The sequence below is a fragment of the Aotus nancymaae genome, unplaced genomic scaffold, assembly GCF_030222135.1.
Source record: "Aotus nancymaae isolate 86718 unplaced genomic scaffold, 86718_ANA_hifiasm-v0.15.2.pri h1tg000062l, whole genome shotgun sequence".
In the NCBI taxonomy this organism is placed as follows: Eukaryota; Metazoa; Chordata; class Mammalia; order Primates; family Aotidae; genus Aotus; species Aotus nancymaae.
The window spans coordinates 9407462-9435105 of record NW_026988476.1 but is presented as its reverse complement, the minus strand read 5'-3'; the positions used below and the strand labels follow the sequence as shown (position 1 = coordinate 9435105).

Sequence of the window (27644 nt, the reverse complement as noted above, 5' to 3'; positions counted from 1 at the left end):
CAAAATTGCTTCTTTTTTTTTTTTTTTTTTTTTTTTCTGAGACAGAGTCTTGCTCTGTTGCCCAGGCTGGAGTTCAGTGGTGCAATCCTGGCTCACTGCAACCTCCACCTTCCAGGTTCAAGCAACTCTCCTGCCTCAGCCTCCTGAATAGCTGGAATTACAGGCATGCCCAGCTAACTTTTGTATTTTTAGTAGCGATGGGGTTTCACAATGTTAGCCAGGCTGGTCTTGAAATCCTGACCTCGTGATATACCTGCCCTGGCCTCTCAAAGTGCTGGGATTACAGGTGTGAGCCACTGTGCCTGGCCACATTCTTTTAAATATTATCTAGTTCTCAGTAATTTTATTTTGTATGAGTAGAATGCCTAAGTGTATGCTCAGCCACTAGTTATGAGAAAATGTAAATTAAAACAATTGACACTTTACTTCTATTAAAGCAATCCCCAACCCACTCCCCACAACCCCACCCCAAGTATCATATCAGCAAAAAATGCAAGGCTATAACACAGCTAGCCGTGGTACAGGTTAGTATTCTAAACCTTTTATAGTAGACTGCTGGCTGCCTACTCAGTATCTACCCTCCCCCTTTAAAAATAGAACCCCACTTTTGTTTGGAGTGGCAACATGCCTAGCTACATTTTCGAGCATTCTTTACAATTAGGGCTGGTCATATGTCATAATTCTGGCCAATGAGATATAAGTTGAGGGTTTCTTAAAAAGCTCTGCTCCCCAGATATAAATGACAAGAAGGGGTGGGGCCATTTCCTCCCCTGGAGTGTAGATGTGAGGCAAGAGATAAAGAAACCATACTTCATAACCAAAAAGATGAAAACTACATACTAAAATGATGAAAGAGAAATCTGGATGGAGCCCAGAATATTTAAGACATTGTAGAGCTGCTGTACCATCCTGAACTCACACCAGAATTATATGAGAAACAAAAACAATTTTAGAAATCTCAGTTTAGCCAAGTTTTCAGATGCAGTATTAATCGATAGAGTCTTATGGCTTGCCTACTTTTGGGAACTTTTGATCAAAGGAAAAAGGTTTGAAAACAGAAAAAGCTGTGTACATGAAGATATCAGTGTAGTATTATTTTTATATTAGATTAGCACTGAAAATAAAATTAGATATCCAACAATGAGGAAATTTTTAAGTACTTGGACTGCCATTTTATAGTGAGCTTTATGAGTCGGGCACAGTGGCTTACGCCTGTAATCCCAACACTTTAGGAGGCCTAGGCGGGTGGATCATCTGAGGTCAGGAGTTCAAGACCAGCTGACCAACATGGTGAAACCCTGTCTCTATTAAAAATACAAAAAAATTAGCTGGGTGTGGTGATGCATGCCTGTAGTCCCAGCTACTCAGGAGGCTGAGGCGGGAGAATCACTTGAACCCAGGAGGTGAAGGTTGCAGTCAGCCAAAATTGCACCACTGCGCTCCAGTTTGGGCAACAAAGTGAGACTCCGTCTCAAGAAAAAAATAATAAAGTGAGCTTTATGAAGACACAACAGAAAAGATTCAAATATAAAATGATCTCTGCTCTAATTATAACTAGTGGCAAAACTATTGGTTGTCTGATCCATGGTTATTCCCAATCCCCTTTTACCTTTCCCACCTTCTATTAGTGAGATTGGAAAGGTTTACAGCTTCATTTCCCCACTTTTCTGGGAATAAGGGGTGATCATGTTATACATTTATGGCTAGTAGATGAGCTAAATTTCTAAAAAAGGTTTTACATTTAAGAGAAAAGGATCCTATATAGAAGGCTCTGTTTCCCCTTCTTTTTGTCTTGAATACGGATACACTGCCTTGAACTGCAATGACCATCTTGTTTCCATGATGGAAAGGCTAAAGGAATCTCAGAGACCTTGATATCACTGAGTCACTAAACTAATGCCAGTGGCCAGCTCCTTTAGACTTCTTGTTATCTGAGAAAAATAAACCCCTATTTGAAGAACCATTGCCACTTGGATCTTCTGTGTTACTTAAAGCAGAAAACATTCCTATCTGATATAAAAATAGATAAATTATAATATAAAAAAATTAAAACAGTTGACTTGTTAGAGTATTTTTGAAAATGATTTGTTGAAGTTTTTTGTACAACACAGCATTTAAAAATAAAAGTATCGAGGCCAAGCATGGTGGCTCACACCTATAATCCCAGCACTTTGGGAGGCTAAGGTAGATGGATCACCTGAGGTCAAGAGTTTGGGACCAGTCTGGCCAACATGGTGAAACCCCATCTCTACTAAAAATACAAAAATTAGCTGGGCATGGTGGCTGGCACTTGTAGACCCAGCTACTCGAGATTCTGAGGCAGGAGAATCACTTGAACCTGGGAGGCGGAGGTTGTAGTGAGCCTAGATCATGCCACTGCACTCCAGCCTGGGCGACAGAGTAAAACTCCGTCTCAAAAAAAAAAAAAAAGTACTAAGCTCAAAGGAAAAAATGTTTGATTAATTACTGCTGAGTATGAACATACTTGCCATTTAATCTAGATTATTATTTTAATTCTGATGCTAAGGCTATCCATTGTCTTTTGTTAGGTGTCAAACAAAATTTTTGTAACCAGAACATATTTTCAATAAAATTTTATATCAGCAAATAACAAAACAAAAAACAAACAAAAAAAAGAACAAAACAGCACCAGGAACCTATGTAAAATTTCATCATACAATTTCTATGCAAGCTACTTGATTACATAAAACTGTTCAAATTGTTCATCAAAAACTGAGTGGGATTTTCCATTGATATTTCAGATATTCAAATCAATACAACCTATATTCTGAGTATCAATATGAAATGCACAGGTAAAGATGTGAACCCTTCACACAGTGTTGAAGATATGTTGCAATCTGTACTTGAATTGGCATTGCTTTCCTCAGAGTTAGGCTGCCTTCATGAGAAATATCTTCTATCCCTGAGAGATCAGCTACATCAAGATGACTCATCAGCTAAATCACGCTGGTCAAAATACCTAGTAAAAAAAATAATTTATAAAGATATTAACTGTTGCAATATTTTTAATAGCCAAAGACCAAAAGCAACCCAAATGTCCATCAATAAGAGACTGGTTAAATAAGCTATAGTACATCTACATAGTGGAAAATTATGAAGCCATAAAAGGGAATGAGGAAGATATTTATACTACTAATGTATGATTTCCAGGATTTATTAGGTGAAAAAAATGAAGTACAAAACAGATTGTTTTGTACGCTACCTTATGTGAGTATGTGTAGGATTGCAAATATACATGTTTGCTTATATATTTCTTTTCCTTTTTTTTGAGACAAGGTCTCACTTTGTCACCCAGGCTGGAGTGCAGTGGCATGATCATGGCTCATTGCCTGGACTGGTCTTGAACTCCTGGGGTCAAACAATTCTCCAGCCTCAGCCTCTCAAAGTGCTGGGATTATAGGCATGAGCCACTGCATCTGACCTACTTATACTTTTAAAAAGAAACAATGAATGAAAGGATAAAACAAAAATTAATAGTAACATGGTTAACTAGAGGAGAAAGGAGAAAAGAGACTAATGAGTATAAAGATGGATGCTAAAATACTCCAAATGTACCTTGAATTATAATTTTAACTTTGGCAAGGTAACTATTTTATGTAATTAAAAGACCAGATTAAATAAAAAGGAAAATCACTAATCAAATTCTATCATGGCTCACTGAACTCTTGAACTCAAGCAATCCTCCCACCTTGGCCTCCCAAAGCACTGAGATTACAGGTGTGAGTCACTGCGCCTGGCTTTTTTTTCCTTTGAGATGGAATTTCCCTCTTGTTGCCCAGGCTGGAGTTCAATGGCACGATCTCAGCTCACTGCAACCTCCGCCTCCTGGGTTCAAGCAATTCTCTTGCCTCAGTTTCCTGAGTAGCTGGGATTACAGGCATGTGCTACCATGCCTGGGTAATTTCTGTATTTTTAGTAGAGGCAGGGTTTCACCATGTTGGCCAGGCTAGTCTTGAACTTCTTACCTCAGGTGATCCACCTGCTTTGGCTTCTTAAAGTGCTGGGAACAGGCTTGAACCACAGCACCCCGCCCTTTTTTTCTTAAGTTTCAAATCTTTATGTCTTGTTTTGTAAAGCTGTTAGCTTCACAACCTTCTGTAGTCTAGAACTCTTTTTCCATTTTTATCTAATTTTTTGAGGGCAAAAAATACACTTGAACGTTGTTGCTTTCATAATTGCATAATACTGTAAAATCTCAATGGATTGGCAGTCAGAAGCTATACTTAAGTTTCAGATTTCATTTATTACTGGTTTGCTGAGCCATCAATTACTTAACCTTTCCAAATTTGTGTCATTATCTGTAAAAGGAAAAAAAATCAAGTCCAATAGAGCTGAAAGGATAAACTGTATTAAAACAAAAACAACAAAACACAACTCTGAGCTACTGTAAAGGGTAGAGATACTATACATAAAATAACTAGGGCAATGCTATATCATCTCATTTAACTGCTACTACCAACAGATGAGGTAGGTATTAGCTTCATTTGTGATCAGCGTAGTTAAAAGCTTAGCTCTGGAGTAAAGTTGCCTGGGTTTGCATCCTAACTCTACCACTTACTAGCTTTGTGATGGGAGTAATGCTAATTAACCTCTCTCTGCCATGGTTTCCTCATCTGTAAACTGATAACAGTACCCACCTTATGAGGATCAAATGGGTTCCTTAGTAAGGAAAATGCTTGGCACAAATTGTCCAGTAAATGTTAATTTTCATCAGCAGCATAATTATTATAGATCAAGAAACTAGATATTGAATATGTGAAAATATGGACACTTACTTGCCATCTCAATATTTAAGTATATCATAAAGCTTTAAAAAGGTACTGGCATTGGAATAGAAACCCTGATGATCTATGGAATAAAAATATGTCCAGGAGGAGACCTAAAATAAGTATGTATGTGTTTTATTTAGAATTTAGAATATGAAAAAGTTTTCAGGCTGGGAATGGTGGCTCATGCCTGTAATCCCAGCACTTTGGGAGGCCAAGGCAGGCAGATCACCTGAGGTTCAGAGTTCAAGACCAGCCTGGCCAACATGGTGAAACCCCGTCTCCACAAAAATACAAAAATTAGCCAGGCATGATGGCAGGTGCCTGTAATCCCAGCTACTTGGAAGGCTGAGGTGGGAAAATCACTTGAACCTGGAAAGTGGAGGTTGCAGTGAGCCAAGATGGTGCCATTGCACTCCAGCCTGGGCAACAGACTGAGACTCCGTCTCAAAAAAAAAAAAAATTTTTTTCAAATAAATTCCAAGAAAAATTTTTATGTAAGAAATGAAATCAAACAGATACTAAATAAAAATATGCCACAACTGAAAATGAACACAAGACACAGGCAATTAAAAAAAAAATGAAGGCTGAGTGCAGTGGCTTATGCCAGTAATCCCAGTGCTCTGGGAGGCTTAGGTGGGAGGATCGCTTGAGCTGAGGAGTTTTGAGACCAGCCTAGGCAACAGAGTGAGACCCTGTCTCCACAAAAATTTTTTTTTTTAATTAGCTGGTTGTGGTGGTGCATGCTTGTGGTCCAACTAGCTACTCAGGAGGATGAAGTAGGAGGATCACTGGAGCCTGGAAGTTAAAGCTGTAGTGAGCTGTGATTGTGTCACTGCACCCTAGCTATAGCAACAGAGTGAGACCTGGTCTCAAAAAAAACAACCAAACAAAAAACAAATGTAATAAATATGTTCTACCCTCACTGACCTCATTGATATAGAAATAATCAAGAAGCCAAGGATTAACTATACCTGCTAACCAAGCAGATTAATAAATTCAAAGCAGGAACCCTCTCATCATCTTTGCTATCCTAAAAAAAAAAAGGAAGAAAAATTTAAATATTGTCTGTTCCTATTATTTTTGAAATAAATTATGTGAAACATGAAACATGAAAACTTTATGATAGTAATCATCATGTGGAAATAGGAGCCCTCAAAGAAAAAGAACACTGTAGAATAATGATTCCTTAAGAAACAAGACTATTTTTTAAATAAAGATTCTGAATAGGGAAAAAAAATAAGAGTGAAGTGATCTAAGTTGGGGGAAATTTTTCCCTGGTTCCTACTACAGGAACAATAAGAATAATGTGTCAGTACAGTGATGAATGTATATATTGTATATTCATATTAGTATATACATGAATATATACTATATAATATATAGTGATGAATATATATATGAATATGAATATATAATATATTCATATATATTCATCACTATACAGCCAAAACAGAAGGCTCTTATTGTTCCTCTCGTTATATAAGTATATGAAGATATATATATTCATCACTGTACAGTCAAGACACAGGATTCTTATTGTTCGTCTATATATATTCAGTAATGAATACATACATACTCATTACTGAATATATATACTCGTTACTGAATATATGTATTCATTACTGAATATACATACTCATTACTGAATATCTATGTATATATATATAAATGAATATATATATGGTTCACCATATATGCCTATGTTTTAAGGACCTCACGATCAAGAAAGAGTGAAATCTTGGCTTCCAGGATAAGTCATACCAGAAAATATTCTAGGTCAGGCTTCTGAATTAAAATGCAGGCAATTTCTGAACTTTATTTATTTATTTATGAGATGGAGTCTTGCTCTGTCACCAGGCTGGAGTGCAGTGGTGCGATCTCAGCTCACTGCAACCTCTGCCTCCCAGGTTCAAGCAATTCTCCTGCCTCAGCCTCCCAAGTAGCTGGGACTACAGGCACATGCCACCACATCCAGCTAATTTTTGTATCTTTAGTAGAGACAGGGTTACACCATGTTGGCCAGGATGGTCTCAATCTCTTGACCTTGTGATCCGCCTGCCTTGGTCTCCCAAAGTGCTGGGGTGTGAGCTACCAGGCCTGGCCTGTTTATTTAAGACAGAGTCTCACTCTGTCACCCAGGCTGGAGTGCAGTGGTATGATCTTGGCTCACTGCAGTCTCTGTCTCCTGGGTTCAAGCAATTCTTCTGCCTTAGCCTCCTGAGTAGCTGGGATTACAGGCATGTGCCACCACACCTGGGTAATTTTTGTACTTTCAGTAGAGATGGGTTTCACGACGTTGGCCAGGCTGGTCTTGAACTCCTGACATCAGGTGATCCACCTGCCTCAGCATCGCAAAATGCTGGGATTACAGGTGTGAGCCACCACGCACAGCCTGAACTAATATATTTTTAAAAGTTCACTTTAAATATTTGTTAAAATGACAGGTTTAAGACACATGGAAGGCAGTGGTATAAAATGTGAACTTTTTACGTTTCAAGGAAAAGTCACAATAATCTCAGTAATGTTACAGCAGACATATTTAATTCAAATTTGAGATGCACATTTTCCATATTCAATTCTTTTTTTTTTTTTTTTTTGAGACAGAGTTTTGCTCTGTTGCTAGGCTGGAGTGCAGTGGCACGATCTCGGCTCACTGTAACCTCTGCCTCCTGGGTTCAAGCGATTCCCCTGCCTCAGCCTCCCGAGTAGCTGGGACTATAGGTGCACACTACCATGCCCAGCTAATTTTTTGTAATTTAGTAGAGACGGGGTTTCACCATGTTGGCCAGAATGGTGTCAATGTCCGGACCTCATGATCCGCCTGCCTCAGCCTCCCAGTGTGCTGGGATTACAGGCGTGAGCCACTGTGCCCAGCCGCATGTTAATTCTTTCATGTAGCAAGCATTATATGGAATAAAGCTGAAGAAAACATTATCTGCTAGTAGTACAGATGATGAAATATCACATATTAGCTAATATAGAAGGAAAAAATGTATTAAGTGCCATACACAGGATATAAAGTATGCTGGAAAAACAAGATGGAGAGATTCTTTCTAGTTCTTAGGTTCAGGAAAGTATTATAGCATGTGGTGGAATATGAACCAGATTACAAAAAGTAAATGGTATTTAAATGCAAATTGAGAGTGGAAAGGGACTTCTGTAGAGGGAAAAAAGTCTAGAAACAAAGCACAGGGAACAGTTAGTGAACAGTAAGCACATTTTTTTCTGGAGCACAGGCCATATAAATGTTAGTTTGGGCCATATCATGGAAGTTCAATGAAAATATTCTGGGCTAGACACGACACCTGTACTCCTGGCACTTTGAGAGCCCAGGGGCGGCAGATTGCTTTGAGGCCAGGAGTTTGAGATCAGCCTGGGCAGCATGGCAAAAACCCATCTCTACAAAATAAAAATTAGGCAAGTATGGTGGTATATGCCTGCGGTCTCAGCTATTTAAGAGCCTGAGATGGGAGGATTACCTGAGCCTGAGGAGGTTGAGACTGCAGTGAGCTGTGATTGCACCACTCCATTCCAGCCTGGGCAACAGAGTGAGACCCTATCTTGGGGGAAAAAAAAGAAAAAAAAAAATTTGGAGTGGTCAATGCACATTCTGGGGACGGGGAAGGAGGGAGGAAAGAAAAATCAAAACTGGGCTTAATCTGGCATTAGATTAATTTATACAGTAATGCTATAGGCATGAGTTAGAGGAAGGGTTTGATTGGAGAAATTCAAAACAATTACTATGCCCAAGAATGCTGGTTGATCACTCTGGCTCTCTGTGTCCCCCCACTATTTATCAACAGCAGCTCATTTTTAGCTAGGCGTACTTGTGCCCGGGCAAAAGGAAACATTTCCTAAAGTCCCTTATGGTCATGTGACTAAATTCTGGCCAATGAGATATATAGCCAGATATGCCTGGGGAACCTCTGAGAAGGTCATTTAAAGAGGATGGGCTGCTTCTTTCCAGTTGCCCATATCAAAATATTATGGCTGGCTGGGCATGGTGGCTCACGCCTGTAATCCCAGCACTTTGGGAGGCTGTGGCAGGCAGATCACCTGAGGTCAGGAGTTCAAGACCAGCCTGGCCAACATGGTGAAACCCTGTCTCTACTAAAAATACAAAAATTAGCCAGGCATGGTGGTGGATGCCTTTAATCCCAGCTACTTGGGAGGCTGAGACAGGAGAATTATTTGAACTACGGAGATGGAGGTTGCAGTGAGCTGGGATCACGCCACTGCACTCCAGCCTAGGCAACAAGAGCAAGACTTCATCTCAAAAAAAAAAAAACCAAAAACCAAAAACTATAGCTAAAGCTACAGCAGCCATCATGGATCATGAGATGAACATGAGGATGAAAGCCACATATGACAAAACTCCTGCCATCTTAGTAAAAAATCTTAATTTTTTTTTTTTTGAGAGAGTCTTGCTCTGTTGTCCAGGCTGGGGTGCAATGGCACGGTCTCGGCTCATTGCAACCTCCGCCTTCTGGGTTCAAGCAATTCTCCTGCCTCAATCTCCCAAGTAGCTGGGATTACAGGTGAGTGCCACAATGCCTGGCTAATTTTTGTATTTTTAGTAGATTCGGCGTTTCACCACATTGACCAGGCTCGTCTCGAACTCCTGACCTAGTGATCCGCCTGCCTCGACCTCCCAAAGTACTGGGATTACAGGCATGAACCACTGTGCCTGGCGGTAAAAATCTAATTTTTTTACTTACTTTTTTTATTGAGACAGAGTCTCACTCTGTTGCTCTGTCTAGAAAGCAGTGGCACAATCTCAGCTCACCGCAACCTCCACCTCCCGGGTTCAAACGATTCTCCTGCCTCGGCCGCCTGAGTAGCTGGGATTACAGGCGCCCACCACAATGCCTAGCTAATTTTTGTATTTTTAGTAGAGATGGGGTTTTACCACGTTGGCCAGGCTGGTCTCAAACTCCTGACTTCAGGTGATTTACCCACCTCAGCCACCCAAAGTGCTGGGAACAGGTGTGAGCCACCTCACCAGGTCCAAACTTTCTTTATCTGAGAAAAACATTTCCACTTTATTTAAGCTACTATTATTTTGGGCTTTTCTGTTATTATAAATTATAATCTAATTATAAATTTATAATTAGAAATTATAAATTATAAATCTAATTGCAACCAATAAAATATTCCATGTGTTTTCCTATTTCATTGAACTCTTTCTTTAGCACCATATAAATTTGTGAGTGCTTTTAATTTTAAACTTACCACTAAGAGCCTCACTTCAGAGCACCTTCTTGCAAGCTGCCGAATCAGTGAATGAGCCTCAGGTAATAAAGGCTTTTCCAGACAAGCCAATAAAGCATAAAGCCATCTTCCCTAAAAAAAATTCAAAAAGGTAGTATTTAGACAAATAGTGAAGCAGAAGTTTATTTTAAATGTCCAATGTTATGCCTGATTATCTGCTATGAATAAATTCATAGAACATTTAACTATATTATGTTTGGGTATAGACAACAAAGCATCATTTGGAGAGCCAGGTGTTATCTTTTGTATCCCATAACTATAGACACAAGACACTGGATACCTTAAAATATTCCCTGATCTCCAAGAGTTCATTTCAGATATTCTTATGACAGGAAGTTCTCATTTGTAAGCAGAAAACTACATTAAGATGAATACAAATACTTGAAAAAATTAAGATACTTTTTTTCTTAGTTCTGTATGGACAGATACACAAGTCATTTTATAATTGTATAATTTTGTCCTCTGGGGCATACAAAGGAACTGTACTGTAGATGAAATAATTTTTTGACACTTCTATAAATACTTTGACAGTCTGAATTTATCCCCACTCCCTTTTAAAATGGGTTTTTCAATTACAAAATAAATACATATTTGATGCAGAGAAACTGTGAAGAATACCATAAGCACAAGAAAAAATAAACCTGCAGTCCCAGCATTCCAGATAAAACTTTGACTCACTTTAAAAATGTTCTTCTTTTTCCTATTCATATGTACAACATTTTTTTTTTTTTTTTGACAGTTTCACTCTTGTTGCCCAGGCTGGAGTGCAACAGCATGATCTCAGTTCACTGGAACCTCTGCCTCCTGGGTTCAAGCGATTATCCTGTCTCAGCCTCCCGAGTAGCTGGAATTACAGGCATGCGCCATCACGCTAATTTTGTATTTTTAGTAGAGATGGGGTTTCACCATGTTGGTCAGGCTGGTCTTGAACTCCTGACCTCAAGTGATCCACCCGCCTCAGCCTCCCAAAGTGATGGGATTACAGGCGTGAGCCACTGTGTCTGGCCGTATGACTTTTTTTCAATAAAATTTCATCAGTTGTAATATCACCTTGTAGCCATCTTTTTTATTTATAATACATATAAAATGTTTCCCATGTTGTTTTGTCCTTTTTTTTTTTCTGAGATGGACTCTCCTTCTGTCACCCAGGCTGGAATGCAGTGGTGCCATCTTGGCTCACTGCAACCTCTGCCTCCCAGGTTCAAGCAGTCCTCCTGCCTCAGCCTCCTGAGAGGCTGAGACAAGAGGCACCCACCACCATACCCAGCTAATACTGTATTTTTAGTACAGATGGGGTTTCACCATGTTGGCCAGGCTGGTCTCGAACTCCTGACCTTAAGTGATCGTGCCCACCTTGGCCTCCCTAAGTGCTGGGATTACAGGCATGAGCCATCCCACTCAGCCATTCCATGTAGTTAAATGGGATTAACAAGGCAATGTTAAGTGCCTTGTTGAGAGTATTTAATAACATTACCTTGTTTAATCCCATTTGACAACATGGGGAAAGTTTATAAAGTATTGCAAGTAAATGGTGACAAAAAGTATGTATATTCATCAAACTTTTTCAGATATGATCACCAGATTGTATCCTGGAAATGTTATACCAAATTTGTATTTCCATCAGTAGTGTATATAACTTCTTTTATTCTGAGCAACATATCACTTTGGGGAAACCTAAAAAATATTAGGGCAAAATTTAAATAGCAATTTATATAACACACTAAATTAGTTCTTCAGGCAAACCCAAATCAATAGTAAGACTTTTTCTTACATAAAAAGATTCAAATCCAGGTTTCTTTTACAAATTGTGGAAATAATTTTTCTATAAAAAAAATTATACATGTCAACTTGACTCAAATTTTAAGGGATATACTTACAATGTAAAGCTAGCATTCAAATATTAAATATCCTCTACACCTGTCTGCAACAAGATAAGCAGTTTGTACCTTGTACCAAGATATAAATCAACTCTTTCATTGACTATTTTTTTTCTCAAAGCAAGACTTTCTCAATGAAGGAAGTAGTATGTTGATTTACATTCTAGTGTTTCTTATTTGACTACAAAGAAGCATACTTCAGATTAAACATATATATATATACACATACATACACATATATAAATATAAATACTGGCCGGTTGCAGTGGCTCAGCCTGTGTAATCCCAGCACATTGAGAGGTGGAGGCTGGTAGATTACTTGAGGTCAGGAGTTCAAGACCAGTCTGGCCAATATGGAGAAAGCCCATCTCTACAAAAATATAAAAGTTAGCTGGGCTTGGTGGTACGACCCTGCAGCCCCAGCTACTTGGGAGGCTGAGAGAGGAGAGCTGCTTGAACCCAGGAGGTGGAGGTTGCAGTGAGTCGAGACTGCACCACTGCACTCCAGTATGGGCAACAAAGGGAGACTCCATCTCAAAAAATAAATAAATAAATAAAATACTGTAGCATCATATCTCATATGTAAGTACAGTCATGCATCACTTAATGAAGGGGATATATTCTGAGAAATGCGTTAGGTGATTTTGTCCCTGGATGAGCATCATAAAGTATACTTACATAAACCTAGATGGTATAGTCTACTACACACCTAGACTACATTGCATAGCCAATTGCTCCTAGGCTACAAACATATACAGCACATTACTGTACCGAATACTGTAGGCAACTGTAACATAATGGTAAACATTTGTGCATCCAAAAACCCCACATAATGTTTTTTTAAGATAGGATCTCACTCTGTCACTCAGGCTAGAGTACAGTGGCACGATGGCTCACTGCAGCATCAACCTCCCTGGCCTTAGGTGATCTTCCTGCCTCAGCCTCCCCAGTAGTTGGGATTACAGGTGTGAGCCACTGTGCCCAGCTGCATCTAAACATATTTAAACACTGAAAAGGAGCTGGGCTCAGTGGCTCCTGCCTATAATACAAACAGTTTGTGAGGCCAAGTTGGGAGGAACACTTGAGCCTGGAAGTTTGAGAGCAGCCTGGGAAACATAGTGACACCTCGTCTCTATTTAAAAAACACAAAAGGCCATGCCTGGTGGTTCATGCCTGTAATCCCCAGCACTTTGGGACGCTGAGGAGGGAGGATCATTTGGACTCAGTTCAACACCAGCCTGGGCAACATAGTGAGATCTTGTCTCTAGTAAAAACAATAATTAGCTGGCTGTGGTTGCATGCACTTGTGGTCCTAGCTACCCAGGAGGCTGAGGAAGGAGGATTGCTTGAGTTGGGGAGATCAAGGTTGCAGTGAGCTATGATTGTAATACTGCACTCCAGCCTGGGTAACAGAGTAAGACCTTGTCTCAAAAGAAAAAAAAAGGTGCAGTAAAAATACAGCATTATAATCCTGTGGGAGCACCATTGTATATGTGGCCCATAGTTGACCTAAAACGTCTAATTTTTGCCTACATTATGAAAAGAAAAAGATGCAATACTACCAATTCCGGAGTAAAGTCTCTTTCTCCAAACCAATTACTCAGATATTCCAAGACACTAGTTACTGTTGCCTAAAAAAAAAAAGGGTGGTGGGTAGAGAAGAGTTGTATTAACAATAAAACACGAATTCAACAGGAGTTTCATTAAGTTTATTTACAAAGCAACTCTGATGTTTAAAATGACCTCATTCTTTAAACTTTCTAAGAAAACTAATTAGTTTGACTCTAATTAGTTTGATTCGATGGCTTATCCAGTGAGGCTTTTTTTTTTGAGATAAGAGTCTCCCTCTGTTGCCCAGGCTGGAGTGCAGTGGTACGATCTTGGCTCACTGCAATCTCTGCCTCCCAGGTTCAAGCAATTCTTCTGCCTCAACCTTCCGAGTAGCTGGGAGTACAGGTACGTGACATCACATCCAGCTAATTTTTGTATTTTTAGTAGAGACGGGTTTCTCCATGTTGGTCAGGCTGGTCTCAATCTCCTGACCTCATGATCTGCCTACCTTGGCCTCCTAATGTGCCGGGATTACAGGTGTGAGCCACTACACCAGCCTTTTTTTTCCCCTTAAGATGAAGTTTTACTCTTTGTGCTTAGGCTGGAGTGCAATGGCGCGATCTCGGCTCATTGCAACCTCTGCCTCCCAGGTTCAAGTGATTCTCGTGCCTCAGCCTCCCCAGTAGCTGGGATTATAGGCATGCGCCACCACATCCAGCTAATTTTTGTATTTTTAGTAGACAGGGTTTCTCCATGTTGGTCAGGCTAGTCTCGAACTCCTGACCTCAGGTGATCTGCCTGCCTTGGCCTCCCAAAGTGCTGGGATTACAGGCATGAGCCACTGCACCCAGCCCCAGTGAGGCTTTTAAAACAAATATTTTCACACTTTCAAATATCAACTAACATCTTGGTTTAAATCTGAGGATTTAGTTTCTAACTATTAATAATTTAGTTTGTAACTACTTAAAAAACTTCACAAGGTTAAAAAAGGATGTATTTGTGGCCAGGTGCAGTGGCTCACACCTGTAATCCCAGCACTTTGGGAGCCTGAGGCAGGCAGATCACCTGAGGTCAGTGGTGGTGAGTGCCTGTAGTCCCAGCTACTTGGGAGGCTGAGGCAGGAGAATTGCTTGAACCTAGGAGGCAGAGGTTGCCGTGAGCTGAGATCCTGCCACTTCACTCCAGCCTGGGCAAAAGAGCAAAACTCTGTCTAAAAAAAAAAAAAGATGTGTTTGTAAAAATACCATCAGTTTATTTCCAAACTGAAATTAAATCAAAGTACAAATCTGAAGAAAAAAACAGCTGGAGAAAGATCTGTTTTTAAACTGTACAGATGGATTTATCAAACTCTTGAAAATATTCCTTGGTTTATTCAAATACAGTTGATGCTTACAACAAAAATCATACTGATGAAGTTTAGTATGACTGCTACAATATCTTAATGCAAATGATTAAGTAAGTAAAACTGTCAGCTTGTTTATTATTTCCAATAGAATATCGCCCGCTAAAAAAATTGTCAGCTGGGCCCAGTGGTTCACACCTGTATTCCTAGCACTTTGGGAGGCTGAGGTGGGAGGACTGCTTGAGCCCAGGAGTTCCAGACCAGCCTGGGCAACATAGAGAGAACTTGTCTCTACAAAAAATAAACAAATAAAATTAGCTAGGCATGGTAGCACATGCCTGTGGTCTCAGCTACTCAGGAGGCTGAGGTGGGAGGAGTGCCTGAGCCCCAGAGGACAAGCCTGCAGTGAGCCAAGGATCACACCACTGTACTCCAGCCTGGGCAACAGAATGAGACCCTGCTTAAAAAAAAAAAAAGTCTTCCAAAGGTACCCAGTGCTATATGAAGGTGAAACTAAATTTTTATTTGATTTTTAAATGAATAACAGAGTTCTTACTCCTAAAAAACAGAACCAAACTCCATAATTCTCCCCTTTGATCCAAGAAATTATGTATTTCAATCTAAACAGAATGTATAGGACATCTAGAACTAGAAATAGCAATCAAACCTTAGTACAGATGGCCCTGAACTTACAATAGGGTTATGTGCTGATAAACACATTGTAAAGCTGAAAATTCCTAAATTGGTCAGGCATGGTGGCTCATGCCTCTAATCCCAGCACTTTGGGAGGCTGAGATGGGCAGATCACTTGAGACCAGGAGTTCGAGACGAACATGGCCAACACGGTGAAACCCTGTCTCTACTAAAAATACAAAAATTAGCCAGGCATGATGGAAAAAAAAATTCCTAAACTGAATCATTGTAAGTCAGGGACCTTGTATTTAATTCAAACCCCAGAATCTAACACTTATAACTGAAATCTACAGAAATGAATACTCTGGCCGGGTGCGGTGGCTCACGTCTGTAATCCTAGCATTTTGGGAGGCTGAGGCGTGCAGATCATCTGAGGTCAGGAGTTCGAGATCAGCCTGACCAACATGGTGAAACCCCATCTCTACTAAAAGGACAAAATTTAGCCAGGCATGCTGGCGCATGGCTATAATCTCAGCTACTCAGGAGGCTAAGACAGGAGAATCGCTTGAATCCAATAGATGGAGGTTGCAGTGAGCTGAGATCGTGCCGTTGCACTCCAGCCTGGGCAACAGGAGCAAAACTTTGTCTCAAAAAAAAAAAAAAAAAAAGGAAAAGAAAAGAAAAGAAAAAAAAGAGAAATGAATACTCTGGCACCATGATTAAGACAGAGCACGAGCTCTGGAGTTAGATCTACCTGGCACTGAATCCCAGTACCGTCATTTACTTGCTGAAAAACCACCTGCAAGTTACTTAACCTCAAATGCTGTTTCTTCATCTAAAAAAGTAGTTATCAATAATAATTCCCCATAGAGCGTTGTAGTAAGGATTAAATAAGAACCATTGAAGAGCTTAGGACAAAGTCTTGCATACTGTAAGAATTCAGTAAATGTATTAATAATTCAAATACTTTCACACTCAATGCAAACAAAAAAATCCATATATCTTTATCATTAATTTACCTGATTCATTCTGCTAACAATACTAAGCAAGGGAGGAAAACCAATCTGAAAGAAAAAATGAGACTGAAATTTATTAAATGGTATTATAAGGAGGAGCTTCATTTTTATTTTTTTTCAAACTGGTGAATTTCTTGCCACATTGTTGTTTAGAAACAAAGAACAAATAAAAGAAAATTCACTCACTGTCCATTACAATATGACATTCTGGTAACTACTATGTCAGTACTGTGGAAGAAAATAACATCTTAAAATTTGAATACGTAATTATTATTATTATTTTTTTCAGACGGGGTTTCACTCTGTCACCCAGGCTGGAGTGTGGTGGCATGATCTTGGCTCACTGCAACCTCTGTTTCCTGGGTTCAAGTGATGCTCCCACCTCAGCCTCAAGAGTAGCTAGGACCACAGGTGCATGTCACCATGCCCAAGTAATATTTTTTGTATTTTTGGTAGAGATGAGGTTTTGCCATATTGCCCAGTTTGGTCTGGAACTCCTGAGTTCAAATGATCTACCTGCCTGGACCTCCCAAAGTGCTGGGATTATAGGAAGGAGCCACCTTGCCTGGCCTGAATATGTAAACTTTAAAATAAAGTATAATTTTAGTAACTAAAAGGTTAAAGACTAAAAATTTTTTAAATGATACTACTTGAAAAAACTAAGTTATTAAGTATATTCAATAAAACTGTAACATAGGATGACATTAATATGTTACACACAACATTACAAAATTTTCAGCTAAAGCTAACATTCTCTTTTTTTTCTTATTTTTATTTTTTAAGATGGGGTTTCACCATGATGGCCAGGCTGGTCTTGAACTCCTGACCTCAGGTTATCCACCCACCGTGGACTCCCAAAGTGCTAGGATTGCAGGCTTGAGCCACTGTGCCCAGCCTAAAGCAACATTCTCAAGAATTAAGGACATTTCAATTAAAATGACATTTTTAAAATCTAATTTGATTCAAATTTTAAAAGTGTAGTTTGGAGTCTAAGGCTGCGATTCCTAATTATGAAAAATACCATTGATTTGTGAGAAACTTAAGAGGATATATATTACACTCTTACTTCCTTAAGGGTTTTTTTTAAAATTTTAACATGGTGTATTTTACTTGTCTATATTCTCTGAAAATAAGCTAAATAAGGAAGTTTTAATTCTTTATTAAATTAAAAATTATTTCTGGTCAGCCATAGTGGCTCATGCCTGTAATTCCAGCAGGAGGATTGCTTGAGCCCAGGAGTTCCAGGCCAACCTGGGCAAAAAGGAAAAAGCATATCTCTAAAAAAAATTTATAAAAAATTTTATAAAAAGTTAAAAATGTTTATATTAGTAAACTTATCTCTACAAAAAATTAAAAAATTAGCCAGGTGTGCCTGCTGTCCCTGCTATGTGGAGGGCTGATGTGGGAGGATTGCTTGAGCCCAGGAGGTTGAAGCTGTAATGAGCTATGACCTATACCACTGCACTACAGCATAGATGACAGAAGAAGACCCTGTCTCAAATATATATTTATATATTAAGAAAACCATTTTTGAAGTGTAACATATATTAAGGATATCATCCAAAAGATCAATTGGTTATATAGAAAAAGTACCAAATTACTTTCCCTAAGATTTGAGTCTATTTACACTCCTGCATCATGTATAAGAGTGCCTGTTTTCCCAGCTCTTGTTAATATGGTGTATCAAACTTTCTTTGCCAATATGTTACCTGAAAAATAGCACCTTGGCATAGTTAGGTTATACTTCTATTACAAGTGATTTTTGGCATCTTGTCATATAAGAATAATTTTATTTCCTTTCTGTGAGGTATCTACATCCTTTGCCTGTTTTTTCTTGGGCAGGGGAGGGGTGATTCTTGTTTTTTTTATTGATACTTGGAGCTCTTTCAATCTTTGGGAAAAATTAGCGTTAAATGGGAAAAACACAATGTGGCATCATATAGCAAATAATAAATACCTGTTGGACTGAAGAGAACAACAAGATATAGGGAGTAAGCACTAATGCAGAGGCACACACTGGATTCTAAAGGAACACCTGCCAACTTGGGGGTAGGCGAATCCTAAAGGACAAGGAGTTGGCTCCATAACTTATTTTTTTTTCTTCTTTTGTATTTTTATCTTTGGCTCCATAACTTATGATTAAAGCCACATGAATTTTAAACATATCCTCAACATTTCATCTTCAGATTATGTGATTTACTTTATTTCTTTTTTACAAGCCCATGAAGTGATATATGTAATTATGTGTTTTAAAGCACCTAATTGTGTCGTTTGCCATTTTTTCCCTAGCTACTCATAACATTGTTTGCCCGATGCCTCGTCATTTTTAAAAAACCTGAATCTTATCCAACTCATAAAATGATTACCAAGTCAAACATAAGGGATATGAAGTCAACCTAAAAAAAGTCACAGCTGCTTTGTTAGGATGAAGAGCTAATAAACTAAGTCTGGGTTGGCAAACATTTTCTATCAAGAGTCAGACAGCAAATATTTTAGGCTTTGCAGGCCACATACAGTCTCAGTCACATATTATTGGTTTCTTTTTTACAACTCTTTAAAAACCTAAAAACCATCCATAGCTCATGGGATATATAAAAAAGGCCAAGGACTGGACTTGGCCCAGGATGTAGTTTGCTGACTCCTTATATTAAGTGATACACCAAAATTAAAATGCTTTTTGTTCTGTTTATTGACATAGCCCTTACTTGTACGTAATCTATCCCAGGACTTTCATTTGTGGCTGGTCCAACAGCACCGTCAGCACATAACTTTTCACCCAGACAGAATTTCTTCCAGCCTTCTTCATCTTCAGATTTTGGCTGAAAGAAAAAAAAGACAAAAACAAAAACAGATTTATTCCTGTGTATTAATTTTTACACAGAACAGTAAACAAAATAAGTTAGGGTCTCCCATGTTCCCATTACCTCAACCCAAAGATACAGTGCCAGTTATGGGGAGAATCTCTGTCCCCAAAATTTGTATTTTAAAACCCTAACCTCCAGTACCTCAGTATGTCACTGTATTTGGAGACAGAGCTTTTAAAGAAGTAATTAATTTAAATTGAGACCATTAGGGTCAGCCATAATCTAATCTTACTAGTGTCCTTGTAAGAGGAAATGTGAGCTCACAAAGAGACACCAGGGACTCCCACACACAGAGAAAAGAGAAGGTGGCCATATGCAAGCCATGGAAAAAACCTTAGAAGAGACCAACCTTAGGTTGGGCATGGTGGTTCATGCCTGTAATCCCAACACTTTGGGAGGCCAAGGTGGGCAGATCACCTGAGGTCAGGAGTTCGAGACTAGCCTGGCCAACATGGTGAAACCCCACCTTCTTTTGGTACTAAAAATACAAAAAAAAAAAAATTAGCTGAGCATGGTGGCGCACACCTGTAATCCCAGCTACTCGGAGGCTGAGGCAAGAGAATCACTTGAACCTGGGAGGTGGAGGCTGCAGTGAGCTGAGATCATGTCATTGCACTGCAGCCTGGGCAACAAGAGTGAAACTCTGTCAAAAAAAAAAAAAAAAAGGAAGAAGAGACCAACCTTGCTACCACCTTGTTCTTGGACTTTTAACCTTCAAGACTGTGAGAAAATAAATTTCTGTTGTTTAAGCCACCGAGTCTGTTACAGCAGCCCTGGCAAACATTGCGCCTAAGCGGCTATACAATATGTAGGACATGTTGTTTTTTCTTATTTTATTATTACATTTTTTGAGTCAGGGTCTTGCTCTGTCACCCAGGTTGGAGTGCAGAGGTATGATTACAGTTCATGGCCGCCTGCATCTCCCAGGCTCAAGCAATTCTGCCACCTCAGCCTCTTGGGTAGATGAGATTACAGGCACGTACCACCATGCCTGGCTAATTTTTAAATTTTTTTGCAGAGATAGGTGTCTCAACTATGTTGCCCAGGCTGGTCTCAAACTCCTGGCCTCAAGCAATTCTTCTGCTTTGGCTTCCCAAAGTGCTGGGATACAAGTGTGAGCCACTATGCCCAGCCAAGATGTGTTTAGTTTGGACCAGACTAATGGACACTGACAGATAAGGGTGTGTCCAAAAGAGGATGATAAAAACAGAAACAAGTATGGGGGAAAAATGCACCAAGAATGCTTAATGGAATGAAGGCTGTTTATCCCATATACAGAGACATGATTACATATCTGACATGTTTGAAGGGCTGTCCAATCAAAGAAGAAACAGATCTACTCTATGCTGCCAGACAGAAAAAGCAGGACTAGTTAGGAGAAACATTCAGCTCAATATAACTTCCTTAACAAAACAACTTTTATTTGTACATATCACCTTGCACATTACTCTGCATAGGTGCATTTTTCCCCCCTGGGAATAAATAGCTTTCATTAAATCCTCAGCATGGATCACCTGAGGTCAGGAGTTCAAGACCAGCCTGGCCAATATGGTGAAACCCCGTCTCTACTAAAAATACAAAATTAGCCAGGTACAGTGGTGGGAGCCTCTAATCCCAGCTATTCGGGAGGCTGAGGCAGAATTGCTTGAACCTAGGAGGCAGAGATTACAGTGAGCCGAGATCATGCCATGGCACTCCAGTCTGGGCAATAAGAGTGAAACCCCATCTCAAAATAAAATAAAATAAAATAAAACAAAACCTCAGGATGATCATGAGACACTAAAAAGTTAAACCCTATTGTCTTGGAACAAAGTATCTACCTTTTCCTATCACTCCATTAGGTCAGAAGTTGTTTCTGTTTCAGTTAGTACTGAATATCCTGAATATTAAATATAGTACATGCTTAATAAATTATTGGATCAATTAATATTTATGTTTTCACACAGTTTCCATCAGAGTGTACTTTATTTTTTTAATAATTTAAATAGAAATGGGGTTTTGCCATGTTGTCCAGGCTGGTCTTGAACTCCTGAGTACCGGTGATCTGCCTGCTTCAGCCTCCCCAAGTGCTGGGATTACAGGCATGAGCCACCGTGCCTGGCCCAGAGTGTACTTTAAAATATTTTCATTTTATTATGTATATGATGTTTACATTTGCCATGATAAAAATCTATAATTGCTACATAATATTCCACTGTTCTGATGGGCCATAGTTTATTGAATCAATTATGTTGGTCATTTCCATTTTTGACAAAATTTTATCAAGTCATGTTACTGATGTGGCTTTTTTTTTTGAGACGGAGTCTCGCTCTGTCACCAGGCTGGAGTGCATGATCTCAGCTCACTGCAACCTCTGCCTCCCGGGTTCAAGTGATTCTCCTGCCTCAGCCTCCTGAGTAGCTGGGACCACAGGTGCACGCCATCATGCCTGGCTAATTTTTGAACTTTTAGTAGAGACAAGGTTTCACTATATTGGCCAGGATGGTCTCAATCTCTTGATCTCCTGATCCTCCTGCCTCAGCCTCCCAAAGTGCCGGGATTACAGGTGTGAGCCACTGCACCTGGCCGTGGCTTCTTTTTTAATTAGTGGGCATGCACCAAAAAGCCCTTCCACTGAGTAAGAAAAAAATATATTTACCTACCTGTCTCAGTCCCTACTACATACATATACCCTTCTGACTAGGAAGGCACCATTACATAATCAAAGGCACAAAGGCTTTAGAGACAGCCTTGAGTTTGAACCCTAAGCATACTTTTTGTGTGTGTATGTGCACATGCTTCTTTGATAGAAGGACTAGCTATACCTTTTACGAGTTAAATGTCCTTTGGCAAGTGATAAGTTACTTCCCTTAACACATTTCCTGGAGCAGAGCGTCTAAATGGTATGCAGAAGCATACAGAGATGCCATATACTGAATCTCTCAGCTTTTGGCGGGTTTCAGAAAGAATATGCAAGCAGTCATTTATTCTAATGTGTCACCATGTAAAAGATATCAAGAAGCACTGTCTACAGGAAGCTTCTAAAATCTAAAATCTATGAACTACCTGAAACTAAAATTTTGTGCATAGGTGCATTTTTTCCCCTCTGAAGACAAATAGCTTTCATTAGGTCCTCAGAAAAAAATATGAAATCCCCTAAAAGGTTAAAAACTACTGTCTTGAGACAACGTATCATCTTTCCAACTCCTTTATTCATTTGGTAGTCCTGATATATCTACTGAAGACCTTAAAATTATATCTAAAGATAAAATGTAGGACATACGCATCACAGTATACATGACAGGCTTCACTTATATGTCACTGGAATTGTGATGTAGACTCATCACATTAAGTAGAAGCAGAATCATTTACAAGTTCTGTAAATGTGTGGGTTTACTGCATGGCACTATCACCTCATCAGGAAAATCCATTAAGTCTTTATTCAATCTTTTTGCAAATATTAAAAATGTATTAATTTCCTAGAAAGTAAATGCCTAGAAGAATCCTTAAAAACTTGTAGAAGCTTAACAGTCACCTATCCAAAGTCCCCCAAGATATTGTGAACTAAAATTGACATGAAAGGCTGGGTACAGTAGCTCATGCCTGTAATCTAGCACTCTGGGAGGCTAAGGCAGGAGGATCACTTGAGCCCAGGAGTAAGAGACCAGCCTGGATAACATAGGGAGACTTCATCTCTACAAAAAATTTAAAAAATTAGATGGGCATGGTGGTATGTGCCTTTAGTTTATGCTACTTGGGAGGCTAAGGTGGGAGGATCACTTGAGCCCAGGAGGTCGAGGCTGCAGCGAGCTGTGATTATGCAACTGCACTTCACCATGGGAGACAGAGAAAGACCCTGTCGCAAAACAAAAAAAAAATTGTCATGAAAATCTATACTTTTCAGGCTACTAATGTAATGGAATTGTTACTACTAATGGTATATTGAAAAGAATGAAAATAACACTGAATAGGAAGTGAATCTTTAAAGACTGGAAGTAAATGTAGATTCTTTCAATCAGGTATACACTGTACAACTTAAAACTGAGAAACTTACATACCATGGTCACATTACTATCCAACTGTTGTGATTTCCAGTGACTTCTATGTTTGTTCACATTCTAAAGGAAGAAAAGTTAGACGTTAGACGGTACTTTTCAAAAAATGGGTAACTGAAAAGAAATCAGTTTCTGCACAATATTTTAACAATCTAAAACTTGGAAAATGGGAAGGGTGGGAGGGGTGAGGTATAAAAGACTACTTATTGGGTACAGAGTACACTGCTTGGGTGATGAGTGCACCAAAAGCTCAGAAATCACCACAAAGGAACTCAACCATGTAACCAAAACCCACCTGTTTCCCAAAACTATTGAAATAAACAAATAAAATAAATAAAACTTATACTATGTTTCAAACTGTATTATGTCTAACAATTATAATAATTTGGTAATTCATGAATATTCTGTATACTTTAGGATCATACATTTTATTTTTCTAACCACAGTCTAGAAATAGAAATAAATCCAACAGGGGCTTCATTAGATTAAATACGACACTTTACCTGTCGAACAGTTGAAAACTGTGCCACTTGTTGCTGTTGCCACTGAAGTGTTGGTGAATAACCTTCAGGGGCGGGTTGGCATCCTGAAAGCTAGAGGTCAGTTCACAAATATTAGGATTAACATTAGTGTCAAAACTAGAATCTCATGCCTCTGCAAAGCAAAAGTAAAACCAAGATAAAGTGTATAATAAAGGTTATACAAGAAAAATAAAATACAGCCGGGTGCAGTGGCTCATGCCTGTAATCCATCACTTTGGGAGGCTGAGGCAAGTGGATCGCCTGAGGTCAGGAGTTTGAGACTAGCCCGGCCAACATAGTGAAACCCCGTCTCTACAAAAAATACAAAAAATTAGCTGGGTATAGTGACGGGCGCCTGTAATCCCAGCTACTAGGGAGGCTGAGGCAGGAGAATCGCTTGAACCCAGCAGGTGGAGGCTGCAGTGAACTCAGATCATGCCACTGCACCCAGCCTGGGCAACAAGAGCAAAATTCCATTGCAAAAAAAAAAAAAGAAAGAAAATATTTCTTGCAGATGTAAAAAAGTAGACATTTCACTTTGCTATTTATATCCCAGTTAAAAACATTAGGGAAAGAGCCTTAGTTAATTTAATAAGAGAAATCTGGAAAGGCTTATACTTGGAGTTTCTATGAAATCTAAATGACATTAGCCCAGAGGATATGATCTAGTCCTACCTGCCTTTCTAGAATATCAAACATAGACAAAAAGAGAGATATACCCTAAATAAAGAATTTTGGTATGAAATAGTTACATAGAAAGAATGAGTTTTAGCATTCAATAGCACAGTAGAGTGACTATAGTTAATAATTTATGATATATTTCAAAACAGCTAGAAGATTTGAATGTTCCCAAAACAAAGAAATTATAAATGAGGTGGTGGATACCCTAATTACTCTGATTTGATTATTATATATTATATGTATGCATCAAAATATCACATGTACTACATAAATATGTACAATTATTATTATTTTGCCTGCATGATAAAGCAAGAAATTATGATTATTATGTAACAATACAATTAAAAATAAGAACTTTGGTATGGGCAAAATGTACTTAAAGATGCTTAACTTTAAAATGTTTTCTAAACATTTTAGAAAACAGAAGTTTAGAAAGTTCTGGTTTCTAAACAGAAGTTTAGAAAACTTCTGGTTTCTAAAACAGCACATACAGCCTGAGCAACATATCAAGACTCTGTCTCTACAAAAAATACAATTAGCTGGGCATGGTGGCACATGCCTGTTGTCTCAGCTATTGGGGAGACTAAGATGGGAGGATGGCTTGAGCCCAGGAGTTCGAGTCTGCAGTGAGCTATGATCATGCTACTGTACTCTATCCTGTGCAACAAAGTGAGACCCTGTCTCAATCAATCCATCCATCTATCAAATTAGGTATATAAGACATTCTGTTCCATTAAATGTCCATCAACTAATGGACATCAACTAATGAGCTGAGACCGTGCCACTGTACTCCAGCCTGGGTGACAGAGCAAGACTCTGTCTCAAAAAAATAAATAAATCAACTAAAAAATCCTGAAGAGGAATTATAGGAAACATTATAGTGTCTGAATTAAAATTTTCTGATTATAAATATCAGATAGAGAAATTACTTTGAACATGAAAAGGAAATTACTATCAACAATTTAAAATGCCACCTCCTTTAAGCTTAGGTTAAATAGTACCTCCTTAGAGAGACCTTTGCTGGCCAGGCGTGGTGGCTCACGCCTGTAATCCTAGCACTTTAGGAGGCTGAGGCAGGCAGATCACTTGAGGTCAGGAGTTCAAGACCAGCCTGGCCAACATGGTAAAACCCCATCTCTACTAAAAATACAAAAATTAGCCAGGTGTGGTAGCACACGCCTGTAATCCCAGCTACTCAGGAGGCTGAGGCAGGAGACTCTCTTGAACCCGGGAGGTGGAGGTTGCAGTGAGCCAAGATCACACCACTGCACTCCAGCCTGAGTGAAAAAGCAAGACTCAAAAAAAAAAAAAAAAAAGTGGGGGGGGAAGAGAGACCTTCTATGATTCCTCTATCTACAGTAGTTCTGTAATTTATGATTATTACATATGCTTATTTTCTTCATAGCAATAGTCACAATATGTAATTATTTGTTTGCTTGTTTACTCTCTGTCTATACGGGTAGGATCCTTTTTTATCTTATCCTCTGTTATATTCCCAGTGCCTGGCACAACCCAGTTGCTTAATTAAAAATGTGTTGGATAAATAAACGAAAATGTCCACAGTGTGCAAGTAGCTGTAAAAGTGTAAGACATCTGGGTTTCTATTCTGACAAAAAGTGAAACTTTATCAAATTCAGAACATGCGAAGTACACTAGGATTAAACACCAATCCAATAACTGGAAAAAGGTTCCTTAAAAAAAAAAAAAGGAGGGCCCAGTGCAGTGACTCATGCCTGTAATCCCGGCACTTTGTAAGGCCGAGGTGGGCACATCACCTGAGGTCAGGAGTTCCAGCCTAGCCAACATGGTGAAACTCCATCTCTACTAAAAATACAAAAATTAGCCAGGCGTAGTGTTGGGCACCTGTAATCCCAGCTACTTGGGAGGCTGAGGCAGGAGAATAGCTTGAACCTGGGAGGCAGAGTTTGCAGTAAGCCGAGATCCTGCCACTGCACTCCAGCCTGGGTGACAGAGCAAGACTCTGTCTCAAAAAATAAATAAATAAAGGGGTCAGGCACAGTGGCTGAAGCCTGTAATCCCAACACTTTGGGAGGCAGAAGCGGGAAGATAACTTGAGGCCAGGAGTTCCAGACCAGATGGCAACAGAGACTCCCTCTCTATAAACAAACAAGAAAAAAACAGAAGATAGCCTAAGTAACCCATTTAAAGACTCCTTTGAAAGGACTGGATAATATCCCTGAAGTAAGATGGGCAAGCCTCCACAAATGCCAGAGTTACAGAAAGCCTCCTCAGAGGCAGTAAATGCCAGTTGCCTTTCTGGAGGAAAAAGTACAAGCGAATGTCCAACTTTGCAGAGAGTAGTCAAATCTTACTTACACCATAATCGATACTGTAGGATACTATAGGAAGAGCCTTAGTCTTTTAATTGAGGGGTTGGGGGTAATCTCCAGACGGTTAATAAAACTCACAGAAATATTCACACTTTGCTTCCTTTTCAACTTCTTTGGGTCAATTTGAGCTACCACAACATCTGGACATTGAGCGGCTTCGATCCTGCAAATAAGTAATAAATGCAAGAAATTAAACTTCTATTGTGCTTTGCTCAGGTGTAGTAAAACCAGCGATCCATTTCCATAGTTTATTGTGAAATTAGAAAAAAAAAATTCAGACTTCCACTTGACGTACTAAAGAATATATTTCTGAAATTATCTGGATTGAAAACAAATCTAAGATCACACATCTTGGTACGTTCAATCATGTTAAACAGAAACTCGCCCACGTAAGGATGTAATTCAGAATCCGGAACAGACCCGAACTCGCAAGAGACTGGAACGGGAAGAAACAGGACTTTATCGAACGCAGGTCGAGCGGAGCACCGGGGGCTGTACCCAGGGGCAGGGCAGACGACCAGCCCACCCACCTAGGGCCAAATCACTCACTGGACCCGCCTCAGGTATTCCTGAGGCGTCCTCGGGGGTACCGAGGGATCGAAACCTTCCGTCAAGTCGCAGGGCTCTACCGGCAATAGCCGAGGCATCAACTCTTCCACTGCGGACTCGGCTGGTACCCACGCCATGGCTTTCAAACCAGCCAGTTCCGCTCA

General features: G+C 39.4%; 1 protein-coding gene across 6 annotated transcripts; it reads right to left on the bottom strand.

Moving 5' to 3' along the window:
* Nucleotides 1–2581: 2581 nt before the first annotated feature.
* On the bottom strand, nucleotides 2582–27644 carry GEMIN2 (gem nuclear organelle associated protein 2). Of its 6 annotated transcripts, XM_064365807.1 has the most exons (10): nucleotides 27481–27644; nucleotides 27010–27094; nucleotides 23882–23971; nucleotides 23382–23441; nucleotides 19186–19299; nucleotides 16484–16528; nucleotides 13501–13569; nucleotides 10023–10133; nucleotides 5762–5820; nucleotides 2582–2980 (listed from the first exon to the last, which is right to left on the bottom strand). In XM_064365807.1, exons 1-10 carry the CDS (start codon nucleotides 27615–27617, stop codon nucleotides 2941–2943), a joined length of 810 nt encoding a protein of 269 aa, XP_064221877.1. In that variant the 5' UTR covers nucleotides 27618–27644; the 3' UTR covers nucleotides 2582–2940. The 6 variants fall into 6 exon arrangements, with proteins under 6 accessions (XP_064221877.1, XP_064221878.1, XP_064221875.1 ...); XM_064365808.1 differs by lacking the exon at nucleotides 16484–16528; XM_064365805.1 differs by lacking the exon at nucleotides 5762–5820 and having other exon boundaries at nucleotides 27481–27641.